This window comes from Melozone crissalis, unplaced genomic scaffold (assembly GCF_028551555.1).
Source record: "Melozone crissalis strain CALT ecotype California unplaced genomic scaffold, PUWL_Pcris_2 ptg000006l_1, whole genome shotgun sequence".
In the NCBI taxonomy this organism is placed as follows: domain Eukaryota; kingdom Metazoa; phylum Chordata; class Aves; order Passeriformes; family Passerellidae; genus Melozone; species Melozone crissalis.
The window spans coordinates 41,492,795-41,513,386 of record NW_026535784.1 but is presented as its reverse complement, the minus strand read 5'-3'; the positions used below and the strand labels follow the sequence as shown (position 1 = coordinate 41,513,386).

At 38.7% G+C, this 20,592-nt stretch overlaps 1 protein-coding gene across 1 annotated transcript in view; it reads left to right on the top strand.

Annotated features, from left to right (window-relative positions):
- The window catches only part of COL25A1 (collagen type XXV alpha 1 chain), a 294,552-nt gene that overhangs the window by 210,728 nt on the left and 63,232 nt on the right, over positions 1 to 20,592 (top strand). The window contains exons 10-12 of the mRNA XM_054295154.1: positions 526 to 561; positions 12,141 to 12,167; positions 14,595 to 14,639. Of these exons, the coding sequence (XP_054151129.1) occupies positions 526 to 561; positions 12,141 to 12,167; positions 14,595 to 14,639 (108 nt within the window). The remainder of the gene's footprint in view (positions 1 to 525; positions 562 to 12,140; positions 12,168 to 14,594; positions 14,640 to 20,592) is intronic.

Genomic DNA, 20,592 nt, shown 5'->3' with positions numbered 1-20,592 from the left:
AATACATTGGGGAAATGATGGGTTGCCATTTTGAAAGCCAGTCCAGGTATTTAACAGCTGAGTAATTATTTCATGGCTTCAGAATATCAATATTCATGGTTTTATGGAACATGGTAATTGACAACAGTAAGTTCTGCGTGCTGACTGAGGTGATGATACAGACCTGTAATCTTGGAATATATAAACTGTGGGATGCAGCACATATGTGAAAATAACCTTTCTCTGTGTCCTTTAACATAGTGGAATGGAATACTGTGTTTAGAGCCAAGGGACAAGAGTCAGAACACCAATACTTAGCTCTTGACTTGAGAACTATACCATTACACGATTGCGAAGTAGTACTTCTTAAGATGTCTGTAATTTGGACTACCAGGTTAAAAAGCAAAAAATTAATATGTTTAATGTGTAGTTAGCTGCCATACCTGTTTTAAGATTGAAATTTTAAAGATATTTTGTATTACTAGATAGAAAACTGGAATCAAGATGTGTTGCTGAAATAATTCACTCTTTTTTTTTTATTTGAAGGGTGAGCCCGGAAAACCAGGAGAACAAGGATTGACAGTAAGTATCCTTCCAGTTTTCTAAGAAAGTACAACATGACATATATCTAATAAAATGAGAAATTCCAAAAAGCTTTATGGCTGTGTATTTCCTGACCTTCCTCTGTCACAGGCTATTTGAAGCCTTATTTGTGAAGAAAACAGAAGAAAGGAAATGTCCTCTGTTTAAATATGGTCATCTTTTACATAAGGCCAACTTCTTTAAGCTTGGAGAAGCACAAGGAAATAAACCAGCTAAGGGCACAGTAAAACAAAAAAGAACCAAGCCAGGGTTTCCCAATTCCTGGCCCCCTCTTCACACTGGCTCTGCAGCTGAGCTGTTTCTACCTTGAGACCATTGAGCAGCACAGGAACCATCTGCATGTTTTACAGGCCAAAATTCAGGCAGTCTCTCTGGCAAGGGCTCTGGACCTTTGCCTGACAGAGCAGTGAAGAGGCAGCACTGAAACCATCAGAAAGTTTTTCCGTTCTGAGGTTCCTTTTTTTTTTTCTCTGTGTGTGTCAAATACTTCCGATTCATTTGGAATTAAATTGAAGCTCCACTGGTTGTAAATCAGCTTTAGCCACAAGTTAAGGCATCATAAGTTTCTGCCTGTCACATATTCCCAGAATGGTGGAACATGCAATGCTTCTTCTCCCTTAAAATCTCTCTAAACACGGTCGGTTTTATTTTTATGAGAGATGACAGATTGTAGCTCAGGGCATGTGGTTTTGATTCCTGAGTGCTTCTGAGGAGGAGGATTATCAGTAATAATCAGCTCAACAATCAGTGCAGATATGATTGCTGTCTGAATTTGTGAAAATTTAAACAGGTGTGATGATATTTTACCTTGACAAATTGAAAAATATTTTCAATTGACAAAAGCCAGTATCTTTTGAAAGAAAAAAAATGAAGATTCTGAGACTTGGGACTATCTGCTGTGATCAGGTAGTTGAAGTTCTGTACTTATTCATTTTGCTGTAATGGTTTATTAATTTTAAGATCAAAGCCTCCCAAAGGTACAAACTCATGTTAGTAGCCTGCTGCTGGACTCTTTTTTACTCTGTTCTTTTGGTTTCTGAGTGCTTGTGGAGAATAAATACAATAGATAAGAACGGAACGTTTTGGTTTGTTTTCTTGTATTTGGAACATTCTCCAATTTGACCTCTGGACAGAACTCACTCAGGTTCTGCAAAAGTGTCCTTCTATTGAACATCAGATCTGCAGAGTCACAGGATCCTTGATGGCTTTTAATCCACCACCTTTTAGTCCCCATGTTCAGAGCATTCCCACTGCTCTAACGTAACTGTCTGCGCATAAGAACTAAAAAATACTACTACTATGTTTCCCTAAATGCAGATATGTTTAGATAGGAAGAAAAGGTGTTTAAAAATCAAATCAGCAGGCTTGAGTTGGAGAAAGATCCCAGATTACATGAATTTCCAGCTCCAAATGTCTGCTTCAAAAGTCAGTCTGACAGTTTAAATGTTAGGTTATGTATAGATCAAGTAAAGAGCATCAGAGTGTCAGGGAGGTAATTAGTTTCTTTTTATTCTTCTTGGTGCTTCTGACATGCTCTTTATGCCAGTACAGATTTGCAGACTTCTCTGTGGAAAATGTTACAATTATTCAGGGACTGTTCAGCTGTTTCTGACAACTTCCGTCATGCATTTCATGTATTTCCATATTGGAAATTCAGATACTGCTCCAGGAATAGCTGATTTCCCAACAGGTATGTTAAAATATTGCATTGCTAGAAAAAATAGTATATTATGTGGTGAGGAGCACAGGCCTTTTTCTGCCTGAGGTTTTTTTTGTGCATTTTTCACCTATTATCTTTTCAAAGTAAAGGAAAATGGGGATCTCTGCCCAAAGAAGCTTCTGTGTTACTTCTGCAGGAATTCTTTTGTAAGGACTTGCCTCTGTTTCACCCCAAGAGTCTCCAGTCTGAGTTAGCTTCCTGTTTTTCTTCTTGATGAAATTGAAGCTCAGAATTCAATGAGATCCAAAAAGTACTACCAGTCCTGTCTCCCGAAAGTCAGTATGTTGGAGTGTGCTGTGGTTTCCTGCTTGCCCACCTGTCCAAGGCCCTTTTCACTAAGAAGCAATTACTGTGGCATATATTCTGATTCTTCCTCCAAGATAGAGGTAGGATGCTGCCAAGAAGAGCACTAAATGCTGGAAGGGGATCCATACAGTTTGGGTGACATGCTGAAGGTTGGGAAGATGAAGGCTTTTTGTGGCCTATAGGGTCACACTCTCTGAGGCTTTAAATCTCATGCTGCTGTTCAAGTTAAGGATAGCAGCAAGCCTGACCTCTGGATTATAATGATGGGGACAGAACATTTTCCTCTTTCAAAAGCATTTTTTACACCTGTATTTGGTAGCAAACCTTGATATTTCTAGATGAATGTACATGATATTGATAGAGTTGGCAAATTTAGTGTGAACCTGTGAACCAACAATGGCATAGCTTGAAATTACTTCGTTTTCTATTTGCTCACAAAAGAAGGGGAATAAATTTCTTGAAGAGTACAAGATGTTGCAACAGAAATAGGTAGCAGTGTTTTCCAGCTTGTTCCTCAGGATGTACCATGAGCCTGTGACACACACTGAGTAATGAGTGACCTACTGTATGAGTCAGTACTTACAGGTAACCAGGGCAATGAGGAAGCCTCAGCTGAAATGCAAAGAGCAGATTTATTTCATCACCTTGCTGACAACACTGGGCAGTGGAGACACACAGAGACCCAGCTCTGTTAGGCTCAGTTCACCCTAGTGCACAGAAAGGATGGGATGGGGCTGCTGCTGGCCCCAATATATCAAAGGTTTCCTGCAGGAGCAGATTATCACAAGGCTGTGCTTCTATGCTCACTCCTTCTCCCAGCAGAAAGAGGGCTCAGGCATGTCTGACAGGGTGTTGTCTCCACACAGGAATTCTGCTTCTCAAAACAGGCAGAGGATGAACAACAGCAGACATAATAACTAGAGTTTCCCCACATGAAAATGCTTAGTGTTCCCAGCTGCAAGGTCACTTTGAGTGAAGTTATTTCATCCTTAACATATCTTGTGGGTTTAACCCTTTCCTCCCAACACCTGCAACAATGTGTACCTGGATTTACAGAAAGTTGAAATTATTTTAATGCATTTGGAATTCTGGGAATGTTTATGTTCTCCTTTCAGTGAAACAGAAAATCCGGTGACTCTTGTGAAAAGATGGCAATTTTCTGTAACTGAGAATCTGCTGCCATGTGTTTCTTCTAATTTAATGAAGTTCTGTGTCCATAAATAAAAAAGAAAATGATGTTTCGGGGGGATGTTTTCGGGGGGATGTTTTGAGAGAGGGCAATAATAACTTTTCTCCCTCTCAGACAGGAGAGTTTTACTTTGACCATACACAGAGAATGACAGTGTTGGAGTTCTCTGACATGAATTCTGCTTTGGCTCAAGAGAGTTCATCTTTGAGACAAGGAATGGCCTTTCTTTTTCCCTCTTTCCATTGTAAAGAAAAAAAAAAGTGTGGGTTATGGCATAGTGGTGGGACAATTTAGGATGTGAGAGATTCAGTTGTTTCTTATAGGAGTCTCTGTTAAAAATCATTCCAGGTTGTTCTAGTGCCAGCATGTTTCTTTTGCTGCTCTGTCCTTGCAGTTGAGATGTTTGGGAGAACTCTTTGCAAGGGTTTTTGACTCTGTAAGTTGCTGTGTCAGGAAGAATATGTTTGCTTTTTGTGCCAAGAAATTTCAGTTTCTTTTTAGGTGAGATGGAGGTTTAAGTTATAAAGATGTGACTGCATGCCTCTTTAATGTTAGAAGAGAATGAAAGAATGACTTGCAGTTTAAATTTTTGTCTGGTTTCCATGACATTGGAAAGCCCTGCAGATGTACTTTCTTCAAGAGCTGAAGGTATCATTGCTCTGTGCAGAAAGGATTAAGAGAATTCAGGGGGAGGCCAAGCAGTGGGGTGACCAAAGGGATTAAATTTTGAAATATTATGTGGAACTAGAAAAATGTGTGCTACTCAAGAGAGAAGGGCAGTAGTTTCTGCAGCTTTTCAACCTTTTCAGTTAAAGTTGTGTCCTGCTCTCATAATTCATCCTGCTTTCCCTGCCCTTTCCCTGCCATTTGTCTGCAGTTCTTGGTGATAAGGACTCTTAAGTACCATGCAAGAGTTTTTCCAGTTTATTTTCTCATTTTTGGAGTGAATAATAGATGGGTTTGTGATTCCTTTCTACCCAAGAGTTAGGATTTCTGGTTGCAGACTATTCATGAGAAGTTAGAGTCAGTGATGGAAAATATTAAAGGCTGACACTGGCAGATGGGCATGTTCAGGTTCATAAACTGCAATGGGATAGAAGGTGTGCATGGGATGGTTTTGTTCCTAATTTACATTCAGGATATATTTTTTGTGCTTTTATGTGTACAGTATTTTAAACTAGTTCATATTACTAAAAATCTGGAATATTAAAATGTGCTGTTTTCAGCTCCTTTTTTCTAAAGTAAATTTAAACATGTTTAGTGTACAACCACATTTGTCGGTGAAAGAAAACCTCAGTGTATTATTTTCTTCCCCAAAATGGGCCTTAAAGACATATAAGTAATTTTGCATATGTTTTACATGAACAGAACACTCCAGAATAACCAGAGAACCCAGGTAAAGGTGCCTTTTTGCAAAAGAAATCTATACTATGATTATTAACCCAAATGCAAAATCCCTCTGCTTTAAGATACATTGTTTTCCAAAGTAGTACTTTTGTGCTTACACAGACTTGCTGGGCATCTGTTCAAGAAAGTAAAACATAATGTTATTGCTTTCACTGGTTATTCATAAAAAGGAGGATGTTCTTCCAAAGGCTATAGCCATATTTGTGTAAGACAGTGGAAAAGTGTAACCTTGCAGTTAAGTCTGTAAAATGTCACATCTTAAAATGAATTAATACTATTTTTCATCTTAGGTTAAAATGAACTCTCAGGGACCAGGCAGATTGTCTGGGAAGTTCTGCTGGTTTCAATCCAGCCTTTCAGGCCAATGGTCAAGGCCAGATTCTCAGCTGCTGGGAATCTTCACAGCTCCTCTGGGAAGCTGCTAATTGTGATTTTGTTTTCAATGGCCAGAGTTCTGTAGGCGCCTTCTTTGTTTTATTCTGGTAGCATGTTCATAGTAAATTTTATAAGGTGTTGTTCTTAAGCTGTTTAGCTGCAAAAGTTTATGAGAACTAGCAGATGAAATGGAAATTCTCAGCCTGTGCTTTTCACAGCAACTATTCCTTTTTTGCACCAGTACAGTTGCACTGGGCTTAACTTGCTGGAGATCTCAGGGAAAATAGTCAGGCATTTTGTAACCTCTGCACTTTGGTGATGGCTGCCCCAACAATGACTAGAAGAATGAAGATAAGAAGCTCTTTTTGAGCACTAATTAACAGCAGCGCTTTTCATCAATTAAGGCAGATAGCGTGGGAGGGGGTCACTCCTTTTTAAGAAGTTATGTGAATTTTTTCATCAAAGTAATCTCTTTTCTTAACTGATCATTCTTATATCTAGGTGATGCATCAATGTTACAGTACTGAACATTTCAATACTAGCATTCTAGAAACTGTAATCTTTATGAAACACTCCTCAACCGTGCAGGTACATATTTTCAGAGTTTTACACAAAGGAAATGGGATCCAGACACAGACTCCACTGAAATGCTGATTAGTGCTTTGTACGAAACATGTGCTTTGTCTTCATGTATATTTGCTAGTTCAGGTTTCCATTTTCAGTTCTTTTTGCCATTAGACTGGTAAGAATTTGGTTTGTGGGGAAAAAGGAAGGGATCATCCCCTCTATTTGGCACTGGTGAGGCCACGCCCAGAGTGCTGTGTCCGGTTCTGGGCCAGTCACTCCAGGAAGGACATTGAGGCACTGTAAAGTGTTCAGAGAAGGGCAGTGGAGCTGCTGAAGGGTCTGGGACTCAGGTCCTGTGAGGAGCAGCTGAAGGAGCTGCGGCTGTTTTGCCTGGAGAAAAGGAGGCTTATTGGGGGACCTTCTTGTTGTCTCCAGCTACCTGAAAAGGAGGCTGCAGCCTGGTGGGTTTGATCTCTTCTCCCGAGAAACAAGTGATAGGACAAGAGGAAAGTGCCTCAGGTTGCATTAGTGGAGGTTTAGATTGGCTATTATGAAAAATTTCTTCGTGGAAAGAGTTGTCAAGTATTGGACCAGGCTGCCCAGGGAAGTGGCTGAATCACCACCCCTGGAGTTATTTAGGATGTGCAGATGTGGCAGTCAGGGACATGGCTTTGTGGTGGGCTTGGCAGTGTTAGGTGAACACTTGGGCTCAATGATCTCACACATATTTTCCAATCGAAACAGTTCCATGATTCTGTTCTAAATGTTTAATGATTCTTACAGGCAGCAAAGGGAAAATCTCTGTTCTCAGCAATAGTCCTGGAACTTCTTTTGTTTCATAGAAATACAGACACAATACTTCCCAGAGGTGTTCTAGTTGCAAAGAGCTTTTACTTTCATAGAAGGTATGGCAGTAAAAAAAATTCTTCTGGTTGTTTTGTTGCTCTTCTGTTCTGGTTTTTGGGGTTTTCTTGTTTGCAAGGCTTTGGAATAAGAGAGTTTTTGTATGACAGTGTATTGCACCATTGTGACCTATTTTGCTGTATAACTTACTCAGTGTACAAAACCATTCATGTTTTCATTATGTTTTTGTTAGGCATTTCATTTGGTGTTTGTGCTCATTGTCCATGAACTCTAACACCTTGTAAAACAAATCATTATTCCTACCCCAGACCTGCAAATTGAAAATGCCCCAACTTTTTAATTCATACATTTCTTTAAACATTAAGCAACGGAGTCTCTAGAAATTGAATACAAAAGGTTGCTAATGTATCACACCTTGAATTGCTCTCTCTCTCTCTCTTTGAAACTGCAGCTTTAACCTTTACAGGACAGAATTTTCTTATTTTCCAGCTTGCTAAAACATAGGGAACATGTGAAGCGTAGAAAGAAAATATAATTCTAACATTAGAAAGGAGGTGTAGCAAGAATGCTGGATCCCAAACTTTGTTTTACTACACATGGATAAATCTTTTCAGTTAGGTTTGATTTTAGAGGGGGTGAGGGTGGGTTGGGGTTTGTTTTCTTGTTTGTAGGGTTTTTTGTTAATTTTTAGTGTATGGGGTGGGGTTTTTTTTGTTTTAATTTAATCTAAATAGTTACTTGTTAAGGACCAACTGAAATGTCCAGCTTCATTCAATTATTTCTATAATGCATAGACTTGACATGCTACAATCTCTGGAGCTTTGGTTTGATTTCAAAAAACAGTGATTGAAGAATGGCAGGTCACAATGGAAATATTTTACCTTTTAAAAAAACACAATTGCATAGAAGACTTTTGTGCACATTTGTATTTATCCTTAGTTACCCAGTTTTCCAAATGTTTAGATATTATCAATAATTCTCCTTCTCCAGAGAAACACAGAGGGCAGTTGAATTTCTTTGGAGAAACACACCTCACTTTTCATCGTCCTACTGTAGAGTTACGCGAACGAGAACCGAATTCAGTGAAGCCCTGCAATGGGTTGTCACAGCTGCCTAGCTGGTTTACTCAATTGGACATGATGGCAAAGGGCTCTTCTGAAATGTTCATGATGGTTGAAAAAGCAAGAACTATATTTTATTTTCATTATATTTAGTTATCTTCCTATTCTGGGCTATTCAAGACTTCTTGCAACCAAAATTTTCAGCCTTCTCAATTGCGGTTCGTCTGTGAATATGTGTCAATTTGAGGAAAAGTGGCATAATCCTAGAAAACGCTGAGCAGTCACTTCATCTGAACCATTTTCACAAAGTTTCTTTGGAATTCTTGAAGCCTGAATGCTCTTTATAAAAAGAGCTTTTTGACACGAATTGCCAGTGGTTTAGGAGTTGATGCTGAGCATCCCATTGTGGAAACTCTGGCAGCTTTCAATAATGCAGGCAAATGTCCGATATTTGCTATCAACATAATCTGTCATTGATCAATGACATGTATCATATATATGTATATGTAGTTAGGAGGTGAAAGAATTATGTACTTCTGGGATTGTTTTGTTTTCTTGATCAGCCAGTGGTTGTAAAGGGCTGTGTGGTTCTGCTTTGCCTCCTTCATGCACCAGATCTGTTGGTGGCAGAGGGGCGGTATGTTACATGTGGTGTAGCTGGAGCCTGCAGCTGGTGGGGATTCCAGCAGGTTCTGTGTGTTTGTGTGTGTGGGGTCAGTGCAGAGCCACGGCTTTGGGCTTGGGGGCAGTGAGGTGGGGACCTGTGGCAGCAGCTCTGCACTGCCTGCCAGCACCCAGGGGCAGAATATCTGTCCAGGGGGAAGCTTGGCTGAGCCTGCATTTGCAGAGCGTCCCTTTGGATGTGCCGGAGCAAACAGCAGGGCTGGGATATTGCTGCAGCTGTTACGGAGCACAGAGCAGCTGGAGGAAAATGGAGAAAAACATCAAAACAAAACATCCTGAGGAATTGCTTGGAAACTTTCACATATTTCTTGCCTTCTGCTTCTGTCTCCAGACCTACATAGAGATTTTGATTGCTGTTCTTGCATTCTGTTCATCAAGTGGGTACCACATGGTGCTCCCCAGTTCAGTAGAGTAATATGGGGAGAAAGCACACGTGTTCATATGGAATTTTCTACATTCGTTCTTCTAAAAGCTGTCACTTATTCCTCTGGAAATAAGTCAAATCACCTTGTTGGTTTTTGGTTTGGTTTTCTGTTTTGTTTTTGGTTTTTTATTTTAGATTTTTTAAAATTTTATTCTTTTATATTTTTTTCTTTCTACCGTATTTTATTTACTTGCTTGTTGCTGTCTCTCCAGTGTCATTCTGTGCCTTGATCAGAGATTTTAGTCAATTCTAGAAAAATAAGCACCATTTTGAGGTGTTCTACAGGCTTTTTCATTTTGTTTTGTTTAAAAAAGTTTTCTGTTAGTAACCTGATGTGTGGGGGAGAGATGAGAGCTGTCAGTGAATGAGCTGTCAAGTTTCCAATGACTTTGAGCTTCTTTCCCAATGCTAGAGAGCAGTGCTTTAGAGAAAAATTGTTTCCATTCAGGTGTGTTTTGCAGTCAGAACATTCTAAGGATAAGAAGGACTTGTTATCCTATGTAAATTGTAAAGCGTACCAATTTAGGTAAGCTTTTATTTGAAATTGTTTTTTTTTCAGTCAATACCATACAATAGGTTGTTGTGCTGTTGGAGACTGTTCGTGTCATCAAGTGGCTCAGTGGCTGTGAAACACCAGGGCTGCTTCCAGTCTGAGTAAAGGCTTAAGTACCAGAAATGGAAAACTTCTAATTGCATAAGATATTTATTGATAAGTATCTGCTGCATCTTTTCTCTGAATTATTCATTTTAAAGTCATCATAAGAGCAAGACTAGGCTACTATGTAAATATTTTCATATTCAGTAACTCATCTGGAGAAGCTGGAATGATGTCAGGGATGAAGAGGAAATTCTGGGAAAAAATGTTTTCTGCAATGTCTTGAATTATATTCATCCCTGACAGCTGACAGCTGCAAGCACCAGGCAGAAAGTCCAACAGAGAGTACATTTAACAGGTTGCTTTGGGGCTAATATTAGTAAGTGAATTATCATTTTTCCTTCATACAGTGGTATTGTATTAAGGGATCCCAAATGGTAATTTAATATAGCTGAGGGTCTTTAGAAGGTTTTAATAGCTTCTTAAGTAGCTAGAAACTGATATATCCATCCCTTGGACATAAAAATAGCTGGTATGAGCTATGATGGAGGTCTTCAGTTGTTCTTTGGCCTACTGATGGCAGGATTTTTCCCAAGACCTGAAATAACCCTGAAATGTAGCAGGTTAGTTTACAACAGGTCAACAGACAACTGATGCCCAGGATGTAGACATTTGGAGCCTGTTTTGATACCATTGCTGTAGGGAAAGCATTAGTTTGAGCATTAATTCTTGGCATTTTTAAAATGCTAGACAAAGTTGTGTCTTTCTTACAAAAGAAAAGGACGGTGTCAGGCACTCGAAGAAAGGGAAGAACACTGTTTGTAGACTTGTTGCTCTATTTGTGGTTCCTTGCCCAGCAGATCACTCACTCTCAAGCACTTACTGAAAAGAAGACTTGATTTAATCAGCAGGTTTTGTGGAACACTGTGAGCTGGGGACATTTTTCTCCATCTGGAAAAGCAGATGCTCACTATATTCATTGCTCTGATCATCACCAGTGCTGAGTGCTGAGGTACTTCTGCTTTCTTTTGAAGGCAGGGGATTAAAGGTGGGTTTCCTTTATCAGAATCTGTCTCTGCAGTCTAAAGGAGATGCTCACAATACCTTTCTTCTGTTAAAACATTCAGGCAAAACTTTCAAGAAGGCGCATTCATCTATGCTTTTGCAAGACTTGATACCAAACCTTAGACACATCATTTAAAACTGCAAGGCTTTCATCCATGTCAGTGGATGCAGCACTCAGAATTACCACCAGTGGAGCTTTTCCTTGTTAGCAGTTTAAAGTCGCATCAGAGCAATGTTCCAACAAGCAATGTTCCGTCTACTGACAGTGGAGGATTCTGCCTAACTCCACACTAATTTAAGAATAAAATCAATGTCGCATTTTGAAGCAAAAATCCTTTTGTTTTCCTGAATAATTAAAGTTCTGGTATCGATCAGTTCTTCTTTTATTCTTTCTCACATCAGAAGGATTTGAATTCCCCAGTTTTTGTGCTGGGTTTTGCACTTTCATGGACTATGGATTCACTTTCCTTGGTACACCACCAGCACCCACAGTTTGCACCAGTGCCCATAGTAGGAACCTGAGGACAAAATTGCACAGAACTGTGTTGGATGTGGTCTGTCTGTTACCAAAAGAGACTGCCAAAGTGTCCTAGACATGGCTGGTTGATCTACTTTCTCTCTGTTTCCCCTCTCCACTGTGGCCACCTGGGTACTTCAGAGACACCAGTTGAGAAATGGGTCCTCTTAATATCAACAAGACTTTGACTCCTGTATGACATTAAGGAAAGTTAAGCTTTCCTGAGCTATCTCTTCCTGCCTTCTCAGGTCATGGGGACAAAATGGTGGTTCTTTGCTTCCCAAGAGCATTCTTAACGATTTCTGAAGCTAAAGATTTTTCTCTTAACTTGGAAATGATGGCACACATGACAAGTTGGGTATAACACAGTCATGTGTGGTGATACTTAGAAGGTGAGAAGATTTTGAGGTTTATGCTTCTCCCCATTGCAAAAATGGTTGTTTGCATAAACCTTGTTTTTATGCTGACAAGCTGATATGCTGTTACTGTGAACACACAACTGGCTGTTGGCTGATATAAAAGAGAAAAACCACAGTCATCTTAATGCTGGGAGATTTGTCACTATTGGAAGAAACAGATGGCTTGGAAGAGAAAAGATTAGAAGGGGGAAAATTTGAGTATTCTTGATACTTGAGCATAAACTCCTACTTTTCTTTGATTTATAAAATATCAGCTGGTTTCAGTCCAGTATCAGAGTGCTTACACAATAAGACAGTCTTAATTAGTCATTTCAGTTTAAATTGGCTGGAGTTTTGATGTTAATTGAATTGTTTTCCCTTTGCAGGGACCTCAGGGGCCTCCAGGACAAAAGGTACAGTATTAACAACAATGCTGTGAAAGTGATTATTCCTCCCGTGCCAAATTGCATGCAGAAAAGGTGAATGGAATAAGCTACTGTACACTGCATTGAATCAATTAACTTAGGTTCTGAATTTTGCTTTTGCAAAATGGAGCCATATAATGTGAGACGCAAGATTTCTCATTTCCCCCATCATATGAAGTTCAAGCAATGCAGAGCAGACTGTTTTCAATCTGTCTGCTCAACTTTCTGGTGAAAAGGTCACTATAATTTTCTCATTCATAGACTGGTACGATTAGGAAACCAAAGTTAAAGCGTTGTGAAAGGTGGGGAGATAAAGTTTCTGATTAAATGCATGTCTCTACTCAAGTAGATCAGTGCCATATGACTAAAGAATTGAGCAGCAGAAACAAAGGGCGTAGGTGTTGCTGATAAATAGCGCTTGGTCGGTGGTGTTCAGGTGGTCTGCCGGTGTCTTCCTGTTCCTCTGGTAACCCGAGACCTGCCTTCCTGGGAATGCCTCCAGCCTTATTTACACTCATTAAAGCTGACTGCCTCGGTTTGATTGAGTGAGTTATGATTTATGGAATTACTCCATTAAAACAGTCCTCAGAATATCAGCATAACAGCTAGTGAGTGGTACTTTTCCGGCATCTGACTCGCATACCACCAAGGTGAGTAATTTTCTAGCTGATTTCAAAAGATTGAAAAGTTGTATGAAAGATATTTAATAAAACTGCTATAATTTGTATAAAGGAAAAAAAAAAGAGAAAGGAATAAGTAGTATTGACATATGTGAGAAGGATGCCTGCTTTCCTTCTTCTGAGATTATGTTCTTTAGAGTGAAGCATCTGTTAAAATGAAACTTTTTTACAAAAGAAAGAAAACCTGTGATATGTAAAAATGTAATCCCAAAGTACACAAATTGTTGGAATTTTGTCAGCTGTGGGCTATATAGAGTTTGCAGGCTGAAGGAGAGGAGTACCCTTTGTGTTTGGCAATGCAGGAATGGGGCTCATGTCTAAGTTGCCCGTACAAAGCTATACCCTGAGAATTGTGGAGGAGGATACTTTGCATGTACAACATCAGCAAAACCCACGTGCTGATGAACTTTTGAATATCTGAAAAACATTTACTTATCACAGTAGAATCAGCTTCATTTGACACTTTCTAACATCCTGTGTTTTGCAAGAAAAATAATCAGCTGCCACTGAGAGGAGGAACTGTTATACATAGGATAGTTTATTGAGGCTGATGGTTTAATGCTCTCCTGAGCTTTGCCTTCTGATCTTCTGGAAAAATGATACAGAGATGTGGAAGTGTTCACTCAGGTCCCTTTGCAGTAGCTTAAAGCCAGGACCATGCATTCAGCAAAAAGAGACAAGGATGCCAAAGTAGAAGCTTTGGGAGAAAGGGAAGAGTATTGTGAGTCAAAGAGATAAGCTGGGATGTGGTGTATTATTTCTTACTGATTCAAAGCTCTGTTACTAGCTCTTGGAGGGTTCTTAAGACCCTCATGACTTGGTTCCTTTTCCTGTTAAACAGGATTTTCCAACTCTATTAATTGACAAATGTCTGCATCCATTTTGAACACATTTCCTTTGGGTGTTGGTGATAATTTTAGTAACACCTCTAAGCAAAATAGAGGGGGAATTGCCATGCAGAAATTCTTTCAGTTTGCTTACTGTGCAGCACCATCTTTATAAAATAAGAGGAGAATGCTGTACAAGCCTATTCAGCTTTCCTGCTTTCCTCATGCTTTGTGTTTTCCCTGAACTTCCATAGCAAGTTGCACAAGGACCTTCAAAAAATTATTTATCACATAGAAATTTACAGTATGAGAGCTTTATAAAAAAGATCTCTCAATGTTAGAAGTCATTGCTAATTTTTTTTCTTCTTTGTCACTTGTGTTTGGCCTGTATCAACCTTTTAATTCTGATTGCACTATTATTGGTGCAATTTCAAAGTGTATCTGTAATTTGTACTGTCAGACTGAATCACTGCATATTATCTCTTAAAGCCTTGAGATTGATTGGTTTTTGAGCTTAAATGATCCCTCTAGAAGCATTAATCGTCTTGTTCAGGTGCTATATTTGATTGCATGGGATCAGTTTCAAAACTTATTGAGAGCATTAAATGGAATAGCATTTTAATTCTAACATTTATTGTGAAGCATCCACAACATTACAAAACATGAGCTTGAAGCTTGTTTCTGGAAAAGGCGATACAGTCCTTAAAATGTACAACATGAGAATATGTCTAATTAGTGTAAAATCTCAACTGAAAGGAGAGCTCAGCTTGGATAAAAACGAGTTCTTGAAAAATTTATTGCAGTTCCAATAAGCAAACATTCACCATTATTTCTAAACACTGTATTATGAGATGAAAGGTTTCATGACCTGTTTAATTTGCTAAACACTGGCGTCTGTTTCCCTCCAGGGTTCTGTTGGAGTGCCTGGTGTTCCAGGGAGAGATGGACAAGTGGTGAGTTCTCTGACTTTTTCAGCACTGCCAGTATTTATGTAGTGGATTAAAGCAATTTTGGGCATGTTCACATGAACAATATGCAACCTTAAATCCAGAACTGTGCTTTCAAATTGGCTTCATGGAAAAGGCCATGTGTAATATAGCATAATGTGCTTTGTGCTCTGAAGTAATTTTTTTCTAGTTTTACCTGAATAAGCAGCAAATGTAATTAATTAAGCTGAAAGTGTGGTGTTCAAATTTGGTGATGGCTGATGGGTTGTAGAAAGAAATGCATATTAACAGTGTGTTACTTGAGTCAGCATATTAACAAACAAAGGGTTTTTTACTTTTTGTTCACTCAGTCTCATAATGCAAACACATTGAGACTGGCTACTGATGTGGTGTCAATACATTGTTAATACAACCTATAAATAGAGAAATAAAAAGAAATGGAAGTGCAGCTGGAGGATAATTTCAAATTGAATTTTGGGGATGAAAACACAGAGGAATAAGTCAAACAAATATTTTTGAATACAACCACAAGGAAATGCTAATTTAGGCAAGTCACTGTCAGAGTTCAGAATGGCCCTCCATAAGGAGAGGTCACAATAAAGCAGCAGGGCTGTGTTACAGCATTGCTAAGGTTTCTTGGCAAATCTGGGTGATGAAGTTTCAATAGTATACCTCCTTGACTGTAGAGTGTTATCCATCTGTTGTTCTCACAAGCCCTAGCATTCCTAGTGAACTTCAAAAGCACTGGCAAGGGATGCCAAAAAGAAAATGTATGATATATATGTTCAGTAGGTTCAAGCTGCAGCAGATGGTAGTCAATAAGGGTTGTATTAGACAATCCTCTCTTCTGCTTCCCTCATCAAGAGCCCTAGGAATAAGTGTTGTTTCAAATAATTTACTTTTAATTCTTCTTTCCTAAAAAAGAAAAAAAGAAGTATAGTTTCTAATAGCATAATACATAATATTAGGACTGTGTTTTCAGAGTGGTTATAAGAAATAATGTAATAACCATATATTTCACTTTAGTGATAGCGATAAGAATTTATTTTAAACTATTCTGAGTATTACAATTAATGTGAAACAACAAAATAAGAAATATTTAGAATTAACTATATTCGTACACAAACACAGACACATATATGTATTTAATACCAGAATTTATAAGAAAGTAATATGAAACAAATTTTCAGTAAGTCCTCAGATTTTTTGCTCCATATTTTATAACTGAATTCACTTGCAACAGAAATAGTAGACAGTGCTTGCCAACTGAGATGCTCTTGCTGTACATGATTCAAGTCATTTTTGTGGCCTGACTGAAATGCCAGTGAAAATTTACTTTGTGGCATATCTGTAGGAATATGTAAGAACACTGGACTGGTGAAGTTGGAAACTGCTTTGAATAGAACAGAACTGATGATTCATATTTTATTCAAGAACTTTATTTTTAATAGAAATCATGCAAACTCCAGCAAGAAAAATTCACTCAAATGAGCAGAAAAAATTGATATTAATGAAATGTGTCAAATGCGTGATTAATGTGTCATTTTGGGAGACAGGGAATTTTTTTAAGCTCTTTGGCAAGGTTGTTGCATGTCTATTCTTAGGAGACCACATAGACTTACTTATCTGCTGTCATGTTTCAGGGGGGCATAAAAGAAATGTGCAGTTGAACATTATGGGAAGATGAAAACACATCTTTAAATGTTGATTATTAATTTTAAATTGTGCTCTTAAAAAACTCCAAAATTTTCAATTTATGGCTGTCTATTTATTTGATTTACTTCGTCATTCATCACATCTATAACTTCGCAGACATTTTAAAGTTATTACCACTTTATTAAAGAAGTCAGTATGTTTTTAGTGTAGCTGGACTGCTTTACTTTTGACCTTTTAAAAAAACCCCTGAATTACTAAAGTGAAACAGAGGGAGGGACCAGGACAAAAGCCACACAGATAAAAATAAATTGCTGTTGCATTCTTTTATTTGATTTCTCAACTGTTGGTCAATATTGACTAGAAACCACTTCCTTATTTGCAAAAAATATATTATTTTCTTAATACTAGGCAGGTGAAAGTTGAATGTTGCTATCTCTTTAATAAATAGATTTAAAAATTCTGTTAGCTTGGAAACAGTGGTAGAAATGAAGTTTAAGCTGAAGCAGTATTTGTCTAGAGTTAGAAAGTATAATGCAGCCTAGCAATCCCATGTTAATATTTTGCTATCAAAAGGTCAGTTCTTCCAATTTCAATGAAAAAAACAGATTCTCAGTGCAGTGCAGCACATGAGATATTGATGAGGACCAGAGTGGTGATTTTAAGAGTCGGGCTGTACTGTGAGCCAGCTGCTGGCACTTCTGGTTCTACTCATTCAGATTCATGGTGACTTGCAGAATAGTTGGGTTCAACTTGCATGTGTGATGCAAGTCATCCCCTTTTTAGAAGTGACGTAGATAAAGGACTTTACAAAAGCCTTACTGTCCTGGTTGCCTTTTGGCCAGTGAGCTCGCTCTGCCAGACAACAGCATGTGCAGTGCATTAAGTTCCAAGTTAATATTTTTCCTTGGTTTAAAAGGCTGTGAATGTTAAGCACATGCTTAAAATTAAGTGTGTGAATGCTTTTCTCGTTTGGACAATGAAGTATTTTTCAGCCAGTGAATGTCAGCAGTGAATTAGCTTTGCTCTGTCCTCAAGCAGTTGAACAAAACAGAGTTAGGTCATCTTCATCATCTACATGCCTCTGTAATTTTCCTTTTTCTTTGTTTCACCTCTTCTTTAATTGAAATACTGAGCTATGGGAGATGATTGACAAGTCTGACCATGGGTCTGGGAATGAGATCATAAATTTTGAGTCCACTTAGAACAGTCTTTTAATCCCTTAACATATGAACCCCTTGTCTTAGACAGTCTCTAGATATTAGAGGAAGTGTAATTTTACACAACCCACATGTTTTTGCAGGACTGTTAACTAGTAGATTTTTTTTGTATTTAGAGTAGCAAAATCACTGCCATAAAACCTTCACACGTTAGGCCAAATCCAGTGAAACATTACAGGTAGTCTTGCAAGAACATTTACAGTCTTCATTTGTTCCTACATTTGAGAAACTGCAGCAAGTTTATCTTGAGAACAGTAACTGGAAAGGAGCTGCTTAATAATACCTGCAGCTGGAAATAGTGTTGTTTTTGGGATGGACCAAAACCTGCTGAAATAAGGAATCTTTCTGAGTGCTCCTTTTCCTTTGCAGACTGTTGTGCAAGCCACAGGTTTCTTTCTGTCATGATGCAATGGCAGATAAACTTCCCTTTCTCCATCCCTGGCAGAAGTTCCTCAGGCACTCGAAAAGTACAGAAAAGCACTAATTCTGCAAGGTGCTGGGAGGTTGCAGTGATCTGAGGATATCACATTCGTACATTAATCGTGTTGAAATAGCCACAAAGGGCTTCTTGGAAAGTTAAACTCTGCAAGTATAGAATATATATTCTGGTATTTGTTAAGTGCTGCTGATTTGATAAGGTCTGTCAATGACTGCAGCAGCACACAAAGAGAAAAGCAGAGATTCCTTAAGTGTTAAGATGGTATTTGGCTGAAGGAGCCCAGTTTCTGGAGTTTGTGCAAATAACCGTCTTTGTTATAAATAGGAGTTTGTCTGGAGTGCATAAACACCTCACTCTAAACTTCCATAAATCTTTTCTTACATAGTGCTACTTTTCTTACGCACTACTTGATATTTTGGTGGGTTTTTTGGTAAGGGTATATTGAAAACAGAATGAATGATCAGGATAGATCCCTTAATTTCAAATTCTTCTGGTAGATTTGCAATAGCAATATGATAAACCTCAAACAATTTTCCTTCATATCAGTGGATTCAGAGGCTGGGTATGCACATTTCTTACTGCTTTCTTCATGATTTTTGTTTCTCTAATTTACATATATTTCCTTATTACTTTGTCCAGTGCTGTGTAGGAACACATTTTGAAGGTGGCAGTATCAAATTTGTTCAGCGAAATGAGGAAGGGTATGCATGTACTAACATTTTTTCAAATAAAGGGAGGAAACATCATAAATATAGTTCACAAATTCCCAGACAGGTTTGCAGGCCAGCTGAGTCTTGTTGAAGAGACTTTCCACTTAATTTCAGTTGGTGAGTGGGCCAGGAGAGATTTCCAGTCCTTAAGCAAACAATTTTAAGTTACTTTTGAGGGGCTCGAGAAGCCAGTTGAAAGGAATTGAATTCCACCCTAGTTTGAAATGGAAATCATAGTAACATTTCTGAAAAACCTCTTTTTTACCCTCTGTCCTCATCTATGTATTTTAGAGTAATATTAGACTGGATTAGGTTTGAGGCCTCTTGTGTTTCCTTATCCTTAAATTGATTACATTCTAGTGACTGAAAAATATAGCAATACTGACAGCCTTTCTTTCAGGGTGAGGTGGATATCAACCAGCTGGTCTAGAGAGTTATTGCATCTCACCAAAACAAAACCTATTTCAGAACTGCAGCCTCTGGGCTGTTTTGCTGTTACAAACAAGAAAAGCTGGGGCCCCCAGCCATGTTATTTTTAGCTGATTAATTCTGGATATGAAGGTATATGCCTCAGGGGCAGAAAGCACTCCAGTAAGGAGAAGCATGCTTTCAACTGCCTCACCTACTTTAATATGGACTCTGGTGGGTAATATATTTTCAGACCTGTTATGAAGTAGATTTTGAGTTCATATTGATAGATTTCTTTCTCATATTACCAAGAGAGCCCAAGCAATGCTCTGTACACCTGAGTACTCACCAAATTCTGATTCACTTCAGTGTAAGCATTAAGACTGCCCCTACAACAAGAGTATCTGAGGAAACTACTACACCTATTTATTGAGCAGAGTGCTGAAAGTTGTTCTTTGCCCAAATACAGGAAAGAGTTAGGGGCTTGGTCAAGTTACACAAAGGCAAGATAAAAATAACTTCATATGAAAAAGAAGTCAAGGGTTACCTAAACAGTATTTCTAATGCAATATTTGCATGTTTGCCAATGTGGGACATGATGTTTGTGCGTCTGGTAGTTTTGTTGCTGCTTTGGTGCAGCAGAGAACCTTGATAGAGAGGATGTTCAGGTAAGATGCTGCAGGTTCCCCAGCATCCCATGGAGCTCTTGCTCTTTCCATCATGGTGTCAGTTCAGCTGCACATTTCTGAGGTGGCCTTTGGAAATCACAGCCCACCTCAGTGCCAGGAGGGAGATTTTTTTTTTTTTTTTGGTGTATCATGGTAGTTCCACACAGTGCTCATTGCACAGGACAACTTCTGCAGTATGGTTCAGCTGAGAATAAGAGTGCAGAAGGGCAGAAGGGGTAAGTAACAATTGATTTAAATTGAGTACCAAGATACTTCACACCTCACTACAGCATCTTCCCCACTCTCCATCCCTTTTAGGGAAAAGTTCCAAGGGGATGCTCTTAGGTTACCTTCACACAATTTCTCTGGGTCTTACATCTTTTTCTTGTGTGAGGGTTCAGTTTAGCCCTCATAAATAAATTCTCTGACTGGGATCATGGGTTCGGTTTTATAGACACTAGGAAGTTTTAGAATGATTGCCATCACTCTGTTACTGAGCAATAATTTCTCAGGGGTTCATAACTGGAGAAGGGGTGAGCTGTGAGCTAAAGTTAGATGTACTATAGAAAAAAATTATTCTTTAAATGGAAAAAAAACCACTATCGAGGCCACTCTTGGAGTACTGTGTCCCGTTGTGGGCTCCTCACTGCAAGAAAGACATGAACATACTGGGTGGAATCCAAGTAAGGGCCTCAAAGGTGATCTCCAGAGGTGCCTTGTAAATTCAAGCATTCTGTGATTCTATGAAAGAAAAGATAAAAATATGCTGCGTTGGTTTGAAACCTAGCTGAGGTGCTCCAGACAATTGTTTCTGCAACCTAACGCCTTTGCTGTCAATGCAATTAAAGAGAGACTACAACA